Consider the following 15,363-nt stretch of genomic DNA (forward strand, 5'->3'; position numbering starts at 1 on the left):
TCCTTCCAGCGGATCCTGAAGTACTCGCTTCGCACGCTGGCATCTCACAGCAACAAGATTTTGGAGTGAACTATAGAGTGCTTAATGAAAAAAAAAACAGTACACAATGTCAGCTCTCACAATAAATCACTTCTATTTTTTTTTTCCCCAAAATAATTTGAAGATTCCAAGTAAGACTTCTCTCTTTTATTCAAAAAAATAAATATATCCTTTCTGAATCAAAGCACTTCATACGACGTTAAAGTACAAAGAAGGAACATTAACTTCTTTGGAAGTTGTGAAATAGACATACAAGAGCTCGTGGGAGCAACATACTCTCTGACAGTGATAAAAGCTGAAAGATGATTTAATTATTTTTGTGTGTGTGTGATACAAATTTATAGCAGAACACGATTTCCTTGTACAATATAGAGCTTCAAACAGAGCTAAGAAAAACACTGGTTTAAAGTCTGAAAGGCACATGAGCCGCACCATAAAACGCACCGGCACCTTCACTAATACGTTTTAGGTTACATTCCCCAGGAGAACCTCTGGGACCTTAACCAAGAGAAAGACTGAAAATGCCAGCGAGTTCCTTTGTAAAATACTTAAAGAGTGGCAGAGAAGAGTTCCTTCTGGCTCTTGGTAAAATTGTTAATACCCCAAAGCCACAGAGTCTGAAAAGCTGCATCATTCAGTTGTATTTGGACGAGTTGCTACATAAACAAATAGAACAATCAGCAGTACTACGACAGCCAGCGTGGGAAGCACGACAGTTGTTATTTGTTGCCGGGCCTCTTGCATGGCCTGTTTTCTCTCCTTTTTGTCTTTGGAGGTTTCTTTTTTGGGTTTTCCTCTTAGCTGCCTCATCCTCCCCTTAGGATATTTTGTTCACTGAAACAGGTGAGGGTGAAGGGAGTCGAACAGCAGCAAATAGTCCAAGGTCTCTTAAAATGAAGGGTTGCAGAATTCCTTCTCCTCCAAGTGGCTGGCTGTGCAAGAAACTGCAAGAGAAGGGAAAAGAAAAACCAATTCTTTTGATCAAGACCTACACATATTCCAGTTGTGTTCCAGTTATAAGCTCAGTTCATCATGAACACTTTCACCATGAAAGCTACAGTTCATAGAATCATAGAACAGTTGGAAGGGACCGCTGGAGGTCATCGAGTCTAACCCCCTCTACAATAAGCAGGGACATTCTCAACTAGATCAGGTTGTTCAGAGCCCTGTTGAGCCTCACAACGAATATTTCCAGGGATGAAGCCCAAATCACAACCCTGGGCAGCACATTCCAGTGTTCCACCACCCCCATAGTAAATAACTTGTTCCTAACATTCAATCTAAATTTGCTCTTCTCTAGTTTGAAGCCATTGCCCCTCATCCTGTCACTGCAGGCCTTTGTAAACAGCCTCCCTCCATCCTTCTATAGGCCCCTTTCAGGTACTGGAAGGTCATTATTAGTTCTCCCCAGAGTCTTCTCTTCTCTTCATCATGAGGTGTATTTGTCCCAGAGCACTCAACTTGCACTTTAAGCCAGAAACCATGCCCAACGCCATACATTTTAATCTCTAGGGCAAACAAGGTAACATCAATAAAGACTTAAAGAAAACAACATGAATTAATCTTGCAGGAACATAAAGTGCCAGCTGCATCCTCTTGTCAAAGCAGCAGGCTTCCAGATGAAGGTCTGTGGCTCCCCATAAACCTGCAGAACAAGGACAGGGAAGCATGCACCCTGCCATAAGAAGCAGCATTAAGTGTTGATCATCCACACCAGGTATTTATTGGAATAAAGGGTATTCTAACATGAAGAAATACGGGGGGAAGAGCTATTCAACTTATACTTCTGGTTCTACTGCCATAGAATAAAGCCTAAATCATAAGAGGCTCACGTTGTCACTCCTATCAGAGCTGTCATTTTTACAAGACAAAGATCCTAAGTGGTAACCAGCCTGCTTACAAATCACTGGTGCAGCCAAGCAGCCATTAATAAGGCAGGTGCTGTGAAGCATCTACTAGGCCCATTTTTAAAATCAGAAGTATCTATGAAGTGAGATTAACAAAAACACCGCATGAGAGGGATCACTCCCTGAAATACGGAGCTCAGGATTTCCGCACCCTAAGGGGTTTTATCCCTAAGCTGTTGACAGCTCTGCAATTCACCAACTGCACAGGGAGGGAAGATAACAACTTTCTGGCTGTATTCCCCTCTGCCACATCCCCCATTGCTGCAGTGGCAAAACAGCTGGACACAGAGCAGATGTATCTCCACAAAGATTTGGAGGGTAACAATAACTGGTTAAATTAACATATGAACTGGTCTCTTCCAACACTCAGAATAAAATGTATGTAGAAATTAGTGGCTTAATGTAACTGCTTCTTTTCTTTCCCTTTTTATATCAATATATAGAATCATAGAATCAACCAGGTTGGAAGAGACCTCCAAGATCAGCCAGTCCAACCTAGCACCCAGCCCTAGCCAGTCAACCAGACCATGGCACCAAGTGCCTCATCCAGCCTCTTCTTGAAAACCTCCAGGGACGGTGACTCCACCACCTCCCTGGGCAGCCCATTCCAATGCCAATCACTCTCTCTGGCAAGAACTTCCTCCTAACATCCAGCCTATGCTTTCCCCCGGCACAACTTGAGACTATGTCCCCTTGTTCTGTTGCTGGTTGTCTGGGAGAAGAGACCAACCCCCACCTGGCTACAGCCTCCCTTCAGGTAGTTGTAGACAGCAATAAGGTCACCCCTGAGCCTCCTCTTCTCCAGGCTAAACACCCCCAGCTCCCTCAGCCTCTCCTCATAGGGTTTGTGTTCCAGGCCTTTCACCAGCTTTGTTGCCTTTCTTTGGACACCTTCCAGCACCTCAACATCTCCCCTGAATTGAGGGGCCCAGAACTGGACACAGTACTCAAGGTGTGGCCTGACCAGTGCTGAGTAGAGGGGAAGAATAACCTCCCTTGTCCTACTGGCCACACTGTTCCTGATACAGGCCAGGATGCCATTGGCTCTCTTGGCCACAAGATTTTAGTGTGCTGCTGCAGGTGAGGAGCAAATGTCAACAAGCAGAGCTCACTGCTGTCATCACAGATGCAATTTCCTCTTGATATGTTATTTGTAGCCAGTGCTAGAAGTCATCTTACAACTACTGTTTCAGAAACAGAAGAAGTTTTCCCCTGAAAGTAGAATACTTTCTCTGGGTGTTAGTGCTGAACCTTTTTTATCAGGCTGACCACAGAAGCAAAACTGAACTAAAACGCTCCTGTACAAAACAAGAACTCCCACCTATAGGTTCTGTGCAGGAGTGTTCATCCTATCTCTTATAAGGAAGAAGAGGAGAGAAGAGGAGGCTCAGGGGTGACCTCATTGCTGTCTACAACTACCTGAAGGGATAGTGTAGTCAGGTGGGGGTGGCCTCTTCTCCCAGGCAACCAGCAACAGAACAAGGGGACGCAGTCTCAAGTTGTGCCAGGGGAAGTATAGGCTGGATGTTAGGAGGAAGTTGTTGCCAGAGAGAGTGATTGGCATTGGAATGGGCTGCCCAGGGAGGTGGTGGAGGCACCGTCCCTGGAGGTGTTCAAGAAAAGCCTGGCTGAGGCACTTAGTGCCATGGTCTAGTTGACTGGATAGGGCTGGGTGCTAGGTTGGACTGGATGATCTTGGAGGTCTCTTCCAACCTGGTTGATTCTATGATAACAGCAGCAACCTGCCTGCTGTGAATCCCATGCAGCCAGTCGGCTTGGTGAGGTACTGCATGGGTCATGGTAAAGCACAGAAGAATTCTGGGGTAGGCTGAGGGAAATCAGGAGTTAATTGGTATAACCATCAAGAAAAAATCCCCCAAAAGACAGGCAGGCAGTCTCGGGGTGCCAGGCAGTCTGTCCCAGCATATCCCAACTTGTTATTCTATTCTGATTCCCTCTATGTCTCTATTTAGGAGAGAGCACAGCCAATTGTTCTCTCTTTTCTCTCCATTTTGGGACGTGCACACCATTATCTGGTGGTTTGTAGGGGAGAGAGGCTTTCGCTTGGCCTCGGCTGGCAGCAAATTTCCAGCTACACCACAAGGCCTGCAGAAGCCTGCGGTAAGCCTCCGGTTGAGGGGGTGGGGGGAGAGGCAGTTCTGGCCTGCTCTTGGGCCTGCTGACGCTGAGGGGGGTGGAGGCTCTCTGGAAGGCTTTGGAAGGTTTTGGGCTGGCAGGCCTAGGTGAAGGACTGAGCCTGGTTTGTGAATGTGTTCCTCCTACCTTAACACTTTTAGTATATATATGTAAACCCGCCTGAACATGAGCCAGCAGTGTGCCCAGGTGGCCAAGAGAGCCAGTGGCATCCTGGCCTGCATCAGGAATGGTGTGGTCAGCAGGAGCAGGGAGGTCATTCTGCCCCTGTACTCTGCACTGGTTAGACCACACCTTGAGTGCTGTGTTCAGTTCTGGGCCCCCCAGTTTAGGAGGGACATTGAGATGCTTGAGCGTGTCCAGAGAAGGGCGAGGAGGCTGGTGAGAGGCCTTGAGCACAGCCCTACGAGGAGAGGCTGAGGGAGCTGGGGTTGGTTAGCCTGGAGAAGAGGAGGCTCAGGGGTGACCTTATTGCTGCCTACAACTACCTGAGGGGAGGTTGTGGCCAGGAGGAGGTTGCTCTCTTCTCTCAGGTGGCCAGCACCAGAACGAGAGGACACAGCCTCAGGCTGTGCCAGGGGAGATTTAGGCTGGAGGTGAGGAGAAAGTTCTTCACTGAGAGAGTCATTGGACACTGGAATGGGCTGCCCGGGGAGGTGGTGGAGTCGCCGTCCCTGGAGCTGTTCAAGGCAGGATTGGATGTGGCACTTGGTGCCATGGTCTAGCCTTGGGCTCTGTGGTAAAGGGTTGGACTTGATGATCTGTGAGGTCTCTTCCAACCCTGATAATACTGTGATACTGTAAACTGAATTCCAGGGGATCACAGGATGTTAGGGGTTGGAAAGGACCCACGGAGATGGTCAGGCTGAGCCACGCTGCCAGAGCAGGACAATGCTATCTAACACAGATCACAGATAGCATTTCCATTCAAACATCCAATCAGTGTGGAGCATTCCTTATCTTCCTTCTTGGAAAGGCATAAAATGCATTTTCTGTCCTTTTGCCCTGGGCAGCTCACGGCTCAAACCTAGGACAAACTCTAACTTGAACTTCTGGAACTGACCAGACTACCAGAGCAACCATGTGGTACTGGGAAAACCAACACTTCACATGGCCCTTCCTGGGTGCAAGTTCAACAACAGTAGAGAGGGAAAAATAGGCATGAAGAGTGGCAGGATCTCCGTGTTGAGCTGCATTCTGGGCCCCTCCATTCAAGAAAGATGTTGAGGTGCTGGAACATGTCCAGAGAAGGCCTCAAGGCTGGTGAGGGGCCTGGAACACAAACCCAGTGAGGAGAGGCTGAGGGTGTTTAGCCTGGAGAAGAGGAGGCTCAGGGGTGACCTCACTGCTGTCTACAACTACCTGAAGGGAGGTTGTAGCCAGGTGGGGTTGGGCTCTTCTCCCAGGCAACCAGCAATAGAACAAGGGGACACAGTCTCAAGTTGTGCCAGGGGAAAGTATAGGCTGGATGTTAGGAGGAAGTTCTTCCCAGAGAGAGTGATTGGCATTGGAATGGGCTGCCCAGGGAGGTGGTGGAGTCACCATCCCTGGAAGTGTTGAAGAAAAGCCTGGCTGAGGCACTTAGTGCCATGGTCTGGTTGACTGGCTAGGGCTGGGTGCTAGGTTGGACTGGATGATCTTGGAGGTCTCTTCCAACCTGGTTGATTCTATGATTCCTCGATCCCGCATCCCATGCACACACATCTCTCAGGCAGTTGTGCCTTCTGACCATAAACTTTGCAAACTGACCCTGGGCTGAGGCGAACACTTAATTTCTGTTTTACTAAAGCACAAAAGGGAAATTTCTGTGCTTGGGATGTTTTTCAAGAAGAAACCACAAAGTTCAAAGCTTAGAAAGAATCAACTACTTCTGCAAGCTGAAGCATTAGAATCAAAACATGTAAGAGACTTAGGGAGATCAGAAGTGGTCAGTGAACTTCATAACGGGGAGGTAAATAAGAACTGGATTTAGCAACTACTTAATACCCTGTTCTGCCCTTTTATTTCTAAACTTTGATACCTGTTTCTACTCAACAAATCCTCAACTCTCAATTCAGACAGAGGCTGGGATACCAAAGACTCTGCCAAGCTACAGGTTCTGGTTTGGTTTTATTCATCACTTCTCTAACTCACTCTTGAATTTCCTCTGGGGCATTCCCTCTCCTCCTACTTTGGTCACAGGCTTCACTACCCGACCCTAGAAAAACCACTGTGCAAAATATGACTTTTATGTTTGCTCGTTGGGATAATTAGACAACCAGATCATTTCAGGCTACATTTTTTTCATATTGTTTTCTGTCTCCAATGTTAAGGTATATCAGTGGGGCTTATATTTGGATTACTCACAAGATCCAAGAAGTGATGGACAGTAAAAGCCTTTGGGACTTGCTGTGTACCCTGGTAACAAACGGGAGTTGCCACGAAACTAATCTCTCTAACAATAAATCTATGCCTAGCTCTCTGCAGCACCACTTGCAACTCAGACATTAAAAACATTCAGGATGTTTTTTCGAGTCTCTTTTGAATGAATATTTCATTCTGAAGCAAAATTATACCAAGTTAATTACATACACTAGCTAACATCTGACAGCTTAGAACGAAAGGCTTCCTGCAAATGTCAGCACCACTTGAATTGCAAGCTGATGTTCTCCAGTTTGAGAATCTGGCATCAGTCTTCAGATGCATTGCCAGTAGACTGGGTTACTTGGCTTTGCTACTGGCAGAGATGGACTTGCACAGAAACTGGCCCACAGTTTTCAGGACATGAGCCTTAGGGTTCATCTTAACTGAAGCATAAAATGGAAGCAGAGAATCTCTGAAAGTTGCTGCCAGCCTCCTGTTGGTGCTAGGAGCCTGGACACGACTGCCAGCATTAGGCAGCCAGTATTAGACAGTTGCTGCAAGAAACAACAGAGCAAAAATCTTGGATGTTGTACATGCTGCTGTATGCATGTTGGTATGAAATAAGACCTAAATGCTCAGTTGTGTAAGATGAAATCCTATGGCCCACATTGCACAGGTGCAGTCAGAGAGCCACAGCCATTTCCTTCCGCTGCCAAGCCTCTTACTGGCTAGCCATGGACTTCACTGGAAGGCAGGTGACTACTGACAACTACAGAAAGGAAAAAACAGATACATGGAGTACTGCAAGCCAATGCCAGGGATGAGATTACATTAGAGTTCCCTGTAGCACACACAAGGCACGAGAGCAAATCATCTCATGTTACTGATCCTCAGCCAGTAAGCACCCTGCTTGTGCACTGGGAAGTTTGAACTGAAGAGAAGGAGGAAATAATGGAGTACTGGCATAGGTTCAGTGAACAGTCTACTTCGCACTGCCCACTGAAAACCTCTTGGAGAAAGTCACTATCAAAAGGGCAATGAGAAAGTGACATCCCACAGGTACTTCAATCTTGTGCAAGCTCTAACCTTCATGACCAGCTAACCTCATGCTGCAAAAGAAGTAGAAACCTGCCTTTTCTCCTCAAACAGAAGCTGAGCATCTCCTTTCTCTCCCTAGCCTCCCTCAAAAAAAAAAAGAGAGGGCACACTGCTGCAGATTGTATGTATCCTCCAATTTCTCTTAACTGCTCTACCTGGCCCAAGCATTTGTCAAGGCTGGGAATGATCATCAAACCAGTTCAGCTGCAGCTTTTACTGGAAAGTCAGCAGCTCTTTCAACTGGGACATTTGTCTGAAATAGCAACAGAAAGGCTTAGCAGACTGCAGCAAAAGCAGAGTATCCATAGCCCACAACAGGAGACTGGCAATAGCCAGAGACTGGCACTTCACCTTCCTTTTATGAATTTTGCACTTTAAAACTTAGCAATAGAATTGTATAAGATGATGAGATTATTTTTAAGTTCACTATAGCAAAAACTTAACCCAAAGCGGGAACCTGCTGGCTAGGAAGAAACCACCTTGACTGCCAGGTGGAGAAAATAAGTTTTGACTTTGTATATTTGTTTGAAAATCCATTTCACAGACCCTACCTCTTCTCTCTGATACTGCCATGCTCCAACTCAATACCGAAAAGCTCAGGTTTCAAGCGGAACAAAACATTAAGAAGTTCAAGCTACTGAAGACAAACCTAAAGGCATCATTCTTCAGCATGATAAAAATTCACAAGTTGGGTGCCCTGGCTTGACATCTTGAGCAGTTACACTCCTCCATGCCCATCACTGAAATTGCTTTTTATATATCAAAGTACTCATCGCATTACCTTCTGGGTTAAGCTACCCTGAACTGTTTGTGCAGAGCTAACCTCAAAACCTAAACAGACTTGCTGGCATCACTCATACCAATGAAGAAGCATTTGCCAGCATCTTCAAGCAAGTTAGCCACAGTTAAGAAGGGATAATTTTGTACCAGAAGGCTGTGGTGGAACTTGTGAGGACTGCTATCCTTCAAAACATATCAACAAGCTTCCAAGCAGAACTTACGGTAATTTGTTGTTTGGGCTTTTCCTGGGTAAAATGAAAACCTGGAATTACAATCTCCTCACACCAACCACACAGGAGACAGCAGCTCCTGTGAGACAGGACTGGCAGAACGGCAGCCTTAATCCTGGCTACGCCAGCACTTGCTGAGTATTGCAGTTATGCATTTCCTTCTATATGCAACACATGCACAGGAGATTTTGTTTATCTGCACTTAAGTGTAATCGCACAGCTAGACACCTAAAGAACACATTAGCACCAGCTTCACAGCATGAGGTATTAGCTGTGTTAAGCTGTGTAACTTTTTCCTCCAAATCCAAAATTACAAGTGTTTCAGGCCAATTTGGGTTAACCTGGCCTCACAATCCTGCTGCTGACGCTGTAACATTTCTGGATCAACAAGATATCTTGAAATTCAAACAAATAATCTGGCAAGAATTAACTTCTATCATTCAAATTTCCCCTAGGGCCATGGGCATTAAAAATAATGCCAAACAACAAACCAGCAGACAATCAGGACAGGCTGTATTCAAACTGCCTGCCAGCAGTAGGATAAAAGGGTGCAATGACACCTAAGAAGACAATTGTCTTTAGATTATGTGAGTATTAAATGCCCCAAACCCAGTAGTTCCCAATCATCAGGACACACCAGCATTGGTGTACAGAAGAACCTAAAACAAGCTGATTACCTTGTTCCTTACTTTTGCTTCTAGGGTGGTAACTTTAGGGTACTGCAGACAGAGCTGCTATACAGAGGCTAAATGAAGAGTCAAGTCTGAAGAGATGGAAAGAAACAGCAGCAGGGACCCAAAGGGCAAGAGGAAGCCTGATTAGCAGAAAACCACTGCTCAGCACTGAGTAGTCATTAAAACAGCTCTCCCCAGCCCTGCAACAAAGGCCACCATTCCCACCAGTGAAAGAAGATTGCTCCTTGCAGTGCTGCCAATGCTCCAGCCATGGGCAGAGCCCTCTGCTTGCATAGTCTCAGTACAACTGAGGCAGTGGCTCTGGGCAGCCAGAAGCATCTGCGCAGGGTCTCCTACACGGGAGGTTTTAGTTCTCCTCCCTCACACAACTTCAACTTCGCCATGGTCAAACCAGTGGCCACTGCAAGGAGATGGCACCTCCTGACTGAGCAGGAAGAACCTGATGTGCTGCCCCAGCCAGCATAGGGAGCCCAAGACCAACTAACCAGTCCACTGAAGTAAGAGCATTATCACAGCTATCTTAATAGAAGTGGGGTCTAAGCAAGAGGTACACTTTATTTCTTACCTTTTAAACCACATATATGTTTGGGGTCTTCTTAAATAAATGAGTGAACTGCATGTAATACTGTTACACAAACACTGGGTTGCATTCAGTAAAGCATAAGAGTTGTTTTAGGCCACTCTGCAGAACACAGATTTTATTAGTAGCCCATAACTGATTTTACCTCAAGGTGAAATACCACATTTTGGATGGGGAATTTTCTTCAGCTTTAAGGTCTGGCCATTGCTAGAGTAGCATTAGCAAGGTTACCAAGCTCTAAGGTGATTCGACCAGCTGAGAAATGCAGCTAAATGGGAATTTTTAGAAGTGTTTCAGTAGGAGTTTGGGCTAGTTTTACAAACTGAAGTACTGGGGCACATAGAAGTCTCCAGAGACATCAGTTCTGCACACAGACATTCCATCCATTCAGGTCCAACTGTTTCTTGGGGTTTTGGTTTGGTTTTTTTTGGCAGGTGTGAGAGAGAAAAGTAACTATCCTTACATCTTCTCTGAACAACACCTTCATCCCTTTGGGCAGCTGCTACCTGGGTAGGATTTGCAGGAGCACTTAGAGCAGTTTGCACTTAACTCCCGTGCCAAGATATAAGCTAAAACTGCTCCTTCCTGTATGTGTCAGACACAAGAGGCACCTAATGCCTCGCAAACCTGGCTCTGGCCAGGTTGATTTGAAAAGAAAAAGAGTCTGATTCTAACTGTTTTCATAGAGCCTCAGTAGTGGTTGTCCAGCACTATTTCCAACACATCCAAGCACAATTATTACACTCCATTTTAAAGACTAGATTTTAAATTGTTTGTTTGTTTGTAAATCTCCATTACTTGACAGGTTCCAAAGGAGCCAGATGTTCTGTGTAATGATTTGTGTGGGTGACAGAGATGAACAGAGCAGAGATTGCTGCTGAACCCTAAATTGCAACCCTGCCCAGAGGATTAACACTTTAATTCTAAATCCCTCCCCACAAACCTCCCCAGCTAACTCACTTCTATCAACACTGAAGTGGCCCCATGGTGAAGTGAAATATCTCAGTTGAAGGACAATTCCTTCTGATACTGAAGCACAGCTCTGTGCAACCACTAACAAGGGGAAATGATAATGACCTGTCTAAAAAAGAAACTTAATTTGTACAAGCCACCCTCTCAAGGAAGCAAGAGCAACCTCAGTGAAGAAAGACTCTGCAGGAATAGCTGCAGACATAACTTTACCCACTGCACTGTCAAATGCTCTGGGTCACCCAGCTTGTTACTTTTAAACACAAGTTGCACAGCAGAAAGGATGCAGAGCTGAAGATAATGCTTGCCATGCTAAATTTGAGATCTTTTTCAGTGACACTCTCTGCCATGAGTTTCAGAGTGTGCTAAAAATGGGGGAAAGCATTAAGAGAAAAATTTTTGCACTGTGAAAAATGGATTTTCACATTACAGCATGAGGCCAGTTCTTACTATCATAAAATTTTACCTCAGTCTATTTGACTGTAGCAAAGATTATGATTAGCAAATTAAACCAATCCTGTTGTCAAAGGTAAAAGCCGTTAATTACACAGATAACAATGCAGAACTATTAAAGTGCTGTCTGAAGTTGGTTTAACATTTTTAAGTGAGGGGTGGTGCGGGGTTTTTTCCCCCCAAATTACAGCTCTAAATCAGAACTGACCCACCATTACTGCAACATCACATTTACTCTAAGCGTGGCTTTGAGAGCCTCCAAACTACTCAGAAAATTTGCAAAATGAAAGCCAGCACTGAATGCTGCCAGAAAGTCAGGGAGAGAAAGGCCACCAAAGCACACAGCTATTGCAATATGATTTTCAGAATTCTAAAGAGAGACTTGGGCATAGCATGTAATCTGTATTAGAAACAAAAAGCCGCAGATCTCTGTATCTGAGGAGGCATTGTCAAAGGGGGACGAGGTGAGGGTATTTTTGGCACGTGTGGCACTGCAGTGCAACCCTATCTGACCAGAATGCAGCAAAGAAATGCACTACAGAATCGTATTGAAAAAAAGAATGAATAAAAAGGAAAGCTCTTCTGCTCCAGTGTGCTAGTTTGAAGCTAGCTAGCATGTTTAGGTGAGAAGAACTAGATTACAGGCTGTGAAAGGAAAACAGTGGTGATGTCTACTTCACTCATAGGCCTGCTGAGAATTATAGGAACAAGAAATAAAAACATAGATAACCACTCTCACTTGGGCTGCTGGCTGAGCTGCATCTTACTCTCTAACCTCACCCTCCATTTTGGACTAATCCACTTTGCTTCCTAACCCCCTGGCCGAACCTCCATTCTTCCTTGGGACTGGGGTAAGGTTGAGAGGGGCAGGGGGAAGGTGAAGGGGCAGTTGAGTGCCCCTCCTGGTGACTCTGGTTTCTGGGAGGGGAGATGTGTTTCTGTATTACCTTTTACCTTGTATATATACTGTAAATATCTGCTTGTATATTGTGCTAGCTGTAAATATAAGCTTCATTCATATTTCCAGAGCCAGCTGAGTGTAGTCTGGGTGATTTCTAAAGTGGGGGGGGGGGGGGGGGGGGGGCGGGGAACACCCAAACCATCACATCCATGAACAGGTGAGTAAGTAATCTGTGCTCTTCTCTGTAGATTAAGAACCATCATTAAGGCAACTTTTGCAACAGGCAGTCCAATGAAGAAATATGATTAATGTTTACTGAAAACAGAAGAAACACAAAACACAGAATTTCTGTCACTGCACGACTGTGGTTCCTACAGGAGTCTGTAAATAAGAGCTTGCCATTTTCCATCCACACAGCTACAGATGAGCTTGTGCATAAATGCAGTAAGCCACAGCACCTAGCATATGACTTGACATTATGTGTTTGCTCAGCTGTTTTGGTAAAAAGTAATTTTCTCAGCTGTTCCTGACAAGAATCCTTTGGATACAAAACATTTATCTTTCTGGTGTATTAACACAGAAATTCAGTCAGCTTCCAAAGAGCAGAGTTAAATAAAGGAATAATAGTGGAGGAAGAACCACTGGTGCCAGAACTCCCCAAAATCCACATGCTGCTCTCTCAGATCAACCCCCAAGCATTTGGCATCTGAAAGAAAGCACAACAGTGGGAACCCGGTGTGAAAATAACTGTTTTGCTTTCCAGTACAGCTGTGTCAGGATCACAAACTCACCAAGACCTGGACTGTCACTGCTGACTCACACCACAAGCTGAACCATCACCAGAAGCACTCATACTCTGAGCCGCTGATGACCTGGGTGGGAAACTCTTCCTACCACCCAGCACGTGGGCTGTCACAGGACCACAGGACACTGGGGGTTGGAAAGGACCCAAGGAGATCATCCAGTCCAACTCCCCTGCCAGAGCAGGACAATACTATCTAACACAGATCACAGAGGAACACATCCAGACAGGCCTTAAAAGTCTCCAGAGAAGGAGACTCCACAACCTCTCTGGGAAGCCTGTTCCAGTGCTCTGTGACCCCTCCTTCTACCATTCAAGCTACCAGGTTCACAACACAGCCACTGTGAGACAGCATCACTGTGCACTCGTTTGAAACGGATCCCCCATACACACGCCTGGCAGGACACCAGCGAGTCCAAAGCCTGATGTTTCAGTTTTGTAACGCAAACAGAGCTGAGGGACTGTCCCTGCTTCTCATCATAATTCTACTGTCATTACAACTGGCACTGAACATTCTGCCCAGGCTACAGCTTGGCAGGCAAAAAAAACAATCCATGCTTGCAGCAAGAACAGATTGTTAAATCTAAAAACATACAAACCCCAAAGTCAAGGGATGAGCCAGGGGCAGCAGGTGTGTGTGTACCAGAAGGGGGAAGGATGGCAATTGACTGACAGAAGAGGAAAGCTGAAAGAACAGCTACCAAGATACCAGTGCAGCATCTAGAAACAAGAAGTGTGCTTCCTGACCACAAGACAATCTGGACTCAAACTATTTGTGAAATGGTTTGTTTCTTCAAAAGGTACACAGGGAAATCTTCACCTTCTAGCTCAAGATACAGAACTATCTGCCACAGGAGAAAGCAAGGTGGATGTGGACCTGGACTCATGAAAGCAAGCTGAATGAGGGATTCAGACCTCAAACTCAACTCCTTCAGGGATTGTCTGAAGTTCTGTTTTTTCAAGCTTTTCTTGGCAAGGATGGCTTTCCAGTAGGAGGCTGTGGAAAACCTGCTGGCACGGTGCCTGTATTTCCTTGCTTGTACATGTGCCAAGGGAGGACTGCATGACACTGAGAAGTAACTAAATCACACAGAAAAGTGGGTGCCTGTGTTACTCCACCTGCTTTCCAAGTGGGGCAGGTGTTTCAGAGCTTATGCAGTTTGGCAGATGTCGTCCCTACCTCTGCTGCCCTCTGCATGCTCGTTTGGTCCACATAATCAAGTTATCAATGAAAGAAATAATCCTCTCCATCTTACATCAGAAGAGCACCACAGGTTTAGGCACCTTTACCAAATTCCTTTCAAATGGCATAAATGTTCTCAACATCAATGTGACAGCAATGCAATAAGGACACCTTTTCTGGGGGGAAGAGAGATAAGAACTAAGACTTTTGACACAGGATGGGTGGGGAGTTTTTTCTTCCTATCAGTGCTCTCATTAAAATCTCATTGTTTACTCTCCAGCTTAAACCTGAAGTCTTATTACATTTCACTAAACAATCCCACATTATACTAAAGCAGCAGGTTTTCCTGCCATGACTGATAGGTTCTGTTTGCAATTATTTAAGAAGGCACATAATTACATACAGCTGGATTAAGCTGATCAAATCCCTGTTAGTGTCTGTCAATACAAGTATAAGAAGACAGTATGACATTAATGTAAACTAATTTAAATGCAGAAATTTTAATTAAGACTTAATAAAATCACAGACGTGGAAATAGAGAAAAGTTTTGCAGAGTCTTACCAAAGGGAGTTTCCCAGCAAAGCCACCCTCTAAACACAAGTCTGTTTTGCCTAATCGGTTCTGCAACACTGGTTCTTGCATCACCTATTTATGTGCTCCTATTTACAGTCCTACTGCCAGGACTTCCCACAGGCTCAGAAGCAAATGCAAATACTATGGAGCCATGTGTGTAACAAAGTCCATTACAAGCAAGCCCAGGGAGTCAGAGAAAGATGTCTCAGTTCTGCTACAGCATGAAGCAAATAGCTATCAATCAACACTATAAAGCACAAGTATCCTCCAAAGCCCCCACCAAGACCAAAACATTCCACCCCACCCCTAAGCAGAGTATTCATGTTCTCCCTTCTCATTTACTCCTGTACAACCTCCCTTTTCACTCAGGCGGTTTTAAAAGCAATCTGCTACATTCACAGTGCTCTCACAGTCACCAAAGAGACAGTTGTCCATTAATCCCAATAAGCTCAGCACAAGATACCAGCTTCATTCTCTACTGAACAGGTTCAAACTTTTCCAGTGGTAGCCATGCTGGAGCACTGCCTAAGTTGTCTTTTCCATATAACTCTTAAGTCTATAGGTGCAACAGACTTCTTAACCACAAGTAAAGCCTGCACACAAGTACAGCACACAAGCCACTTCAGTTTGTGTAAGCTCACAGGTGCAGTGTCAGG

At 45.3% G+C, this 15,363-nt stretch overlaps 1 protein-coding gene across 1 annotated transcript in view; it reads right to left on the reverse strand.

Moving 5' to 3' along the window:
* Window positions 1-171: 171 nt before the first annotated feature.
* SMCO4 (single-pass membrane protein with coiled-coil domains 4) overlaps window positions 172-15,363 on the reverse strand; it is a 38,469-nt gene continuing 23,277 nt past the window's right edge. Inside the window, exon 2 of the mRNA XM_064170021.1 lies at window positions 172-983. Within this exon, the coding sequence (XP_064026091.1) occupies window positions 670-849 (180 nt within the window). The 5' untranslated portion in view covers window positions 850-983 and the 3' untranslated portion in view covers window positions 172-669. The remainder of the gene's footprint in view (window positions 984-15,363) is intronic.

Source organism: Pogoniulus pusillus, chromosome 3 (genome assembly GCF_015220805.1).
Source record: "Pogoniulus pusillus isolate bPogPus1 chromosome 3, bPogPus1.pri, whole genome shotgun sequence".
Lineage (NCBI taxonomy): Eukaryota > Metazoa > Chordata > Aves > Piciformes > Lybiidae > Pogoniulus > Pogoniulus pusillus.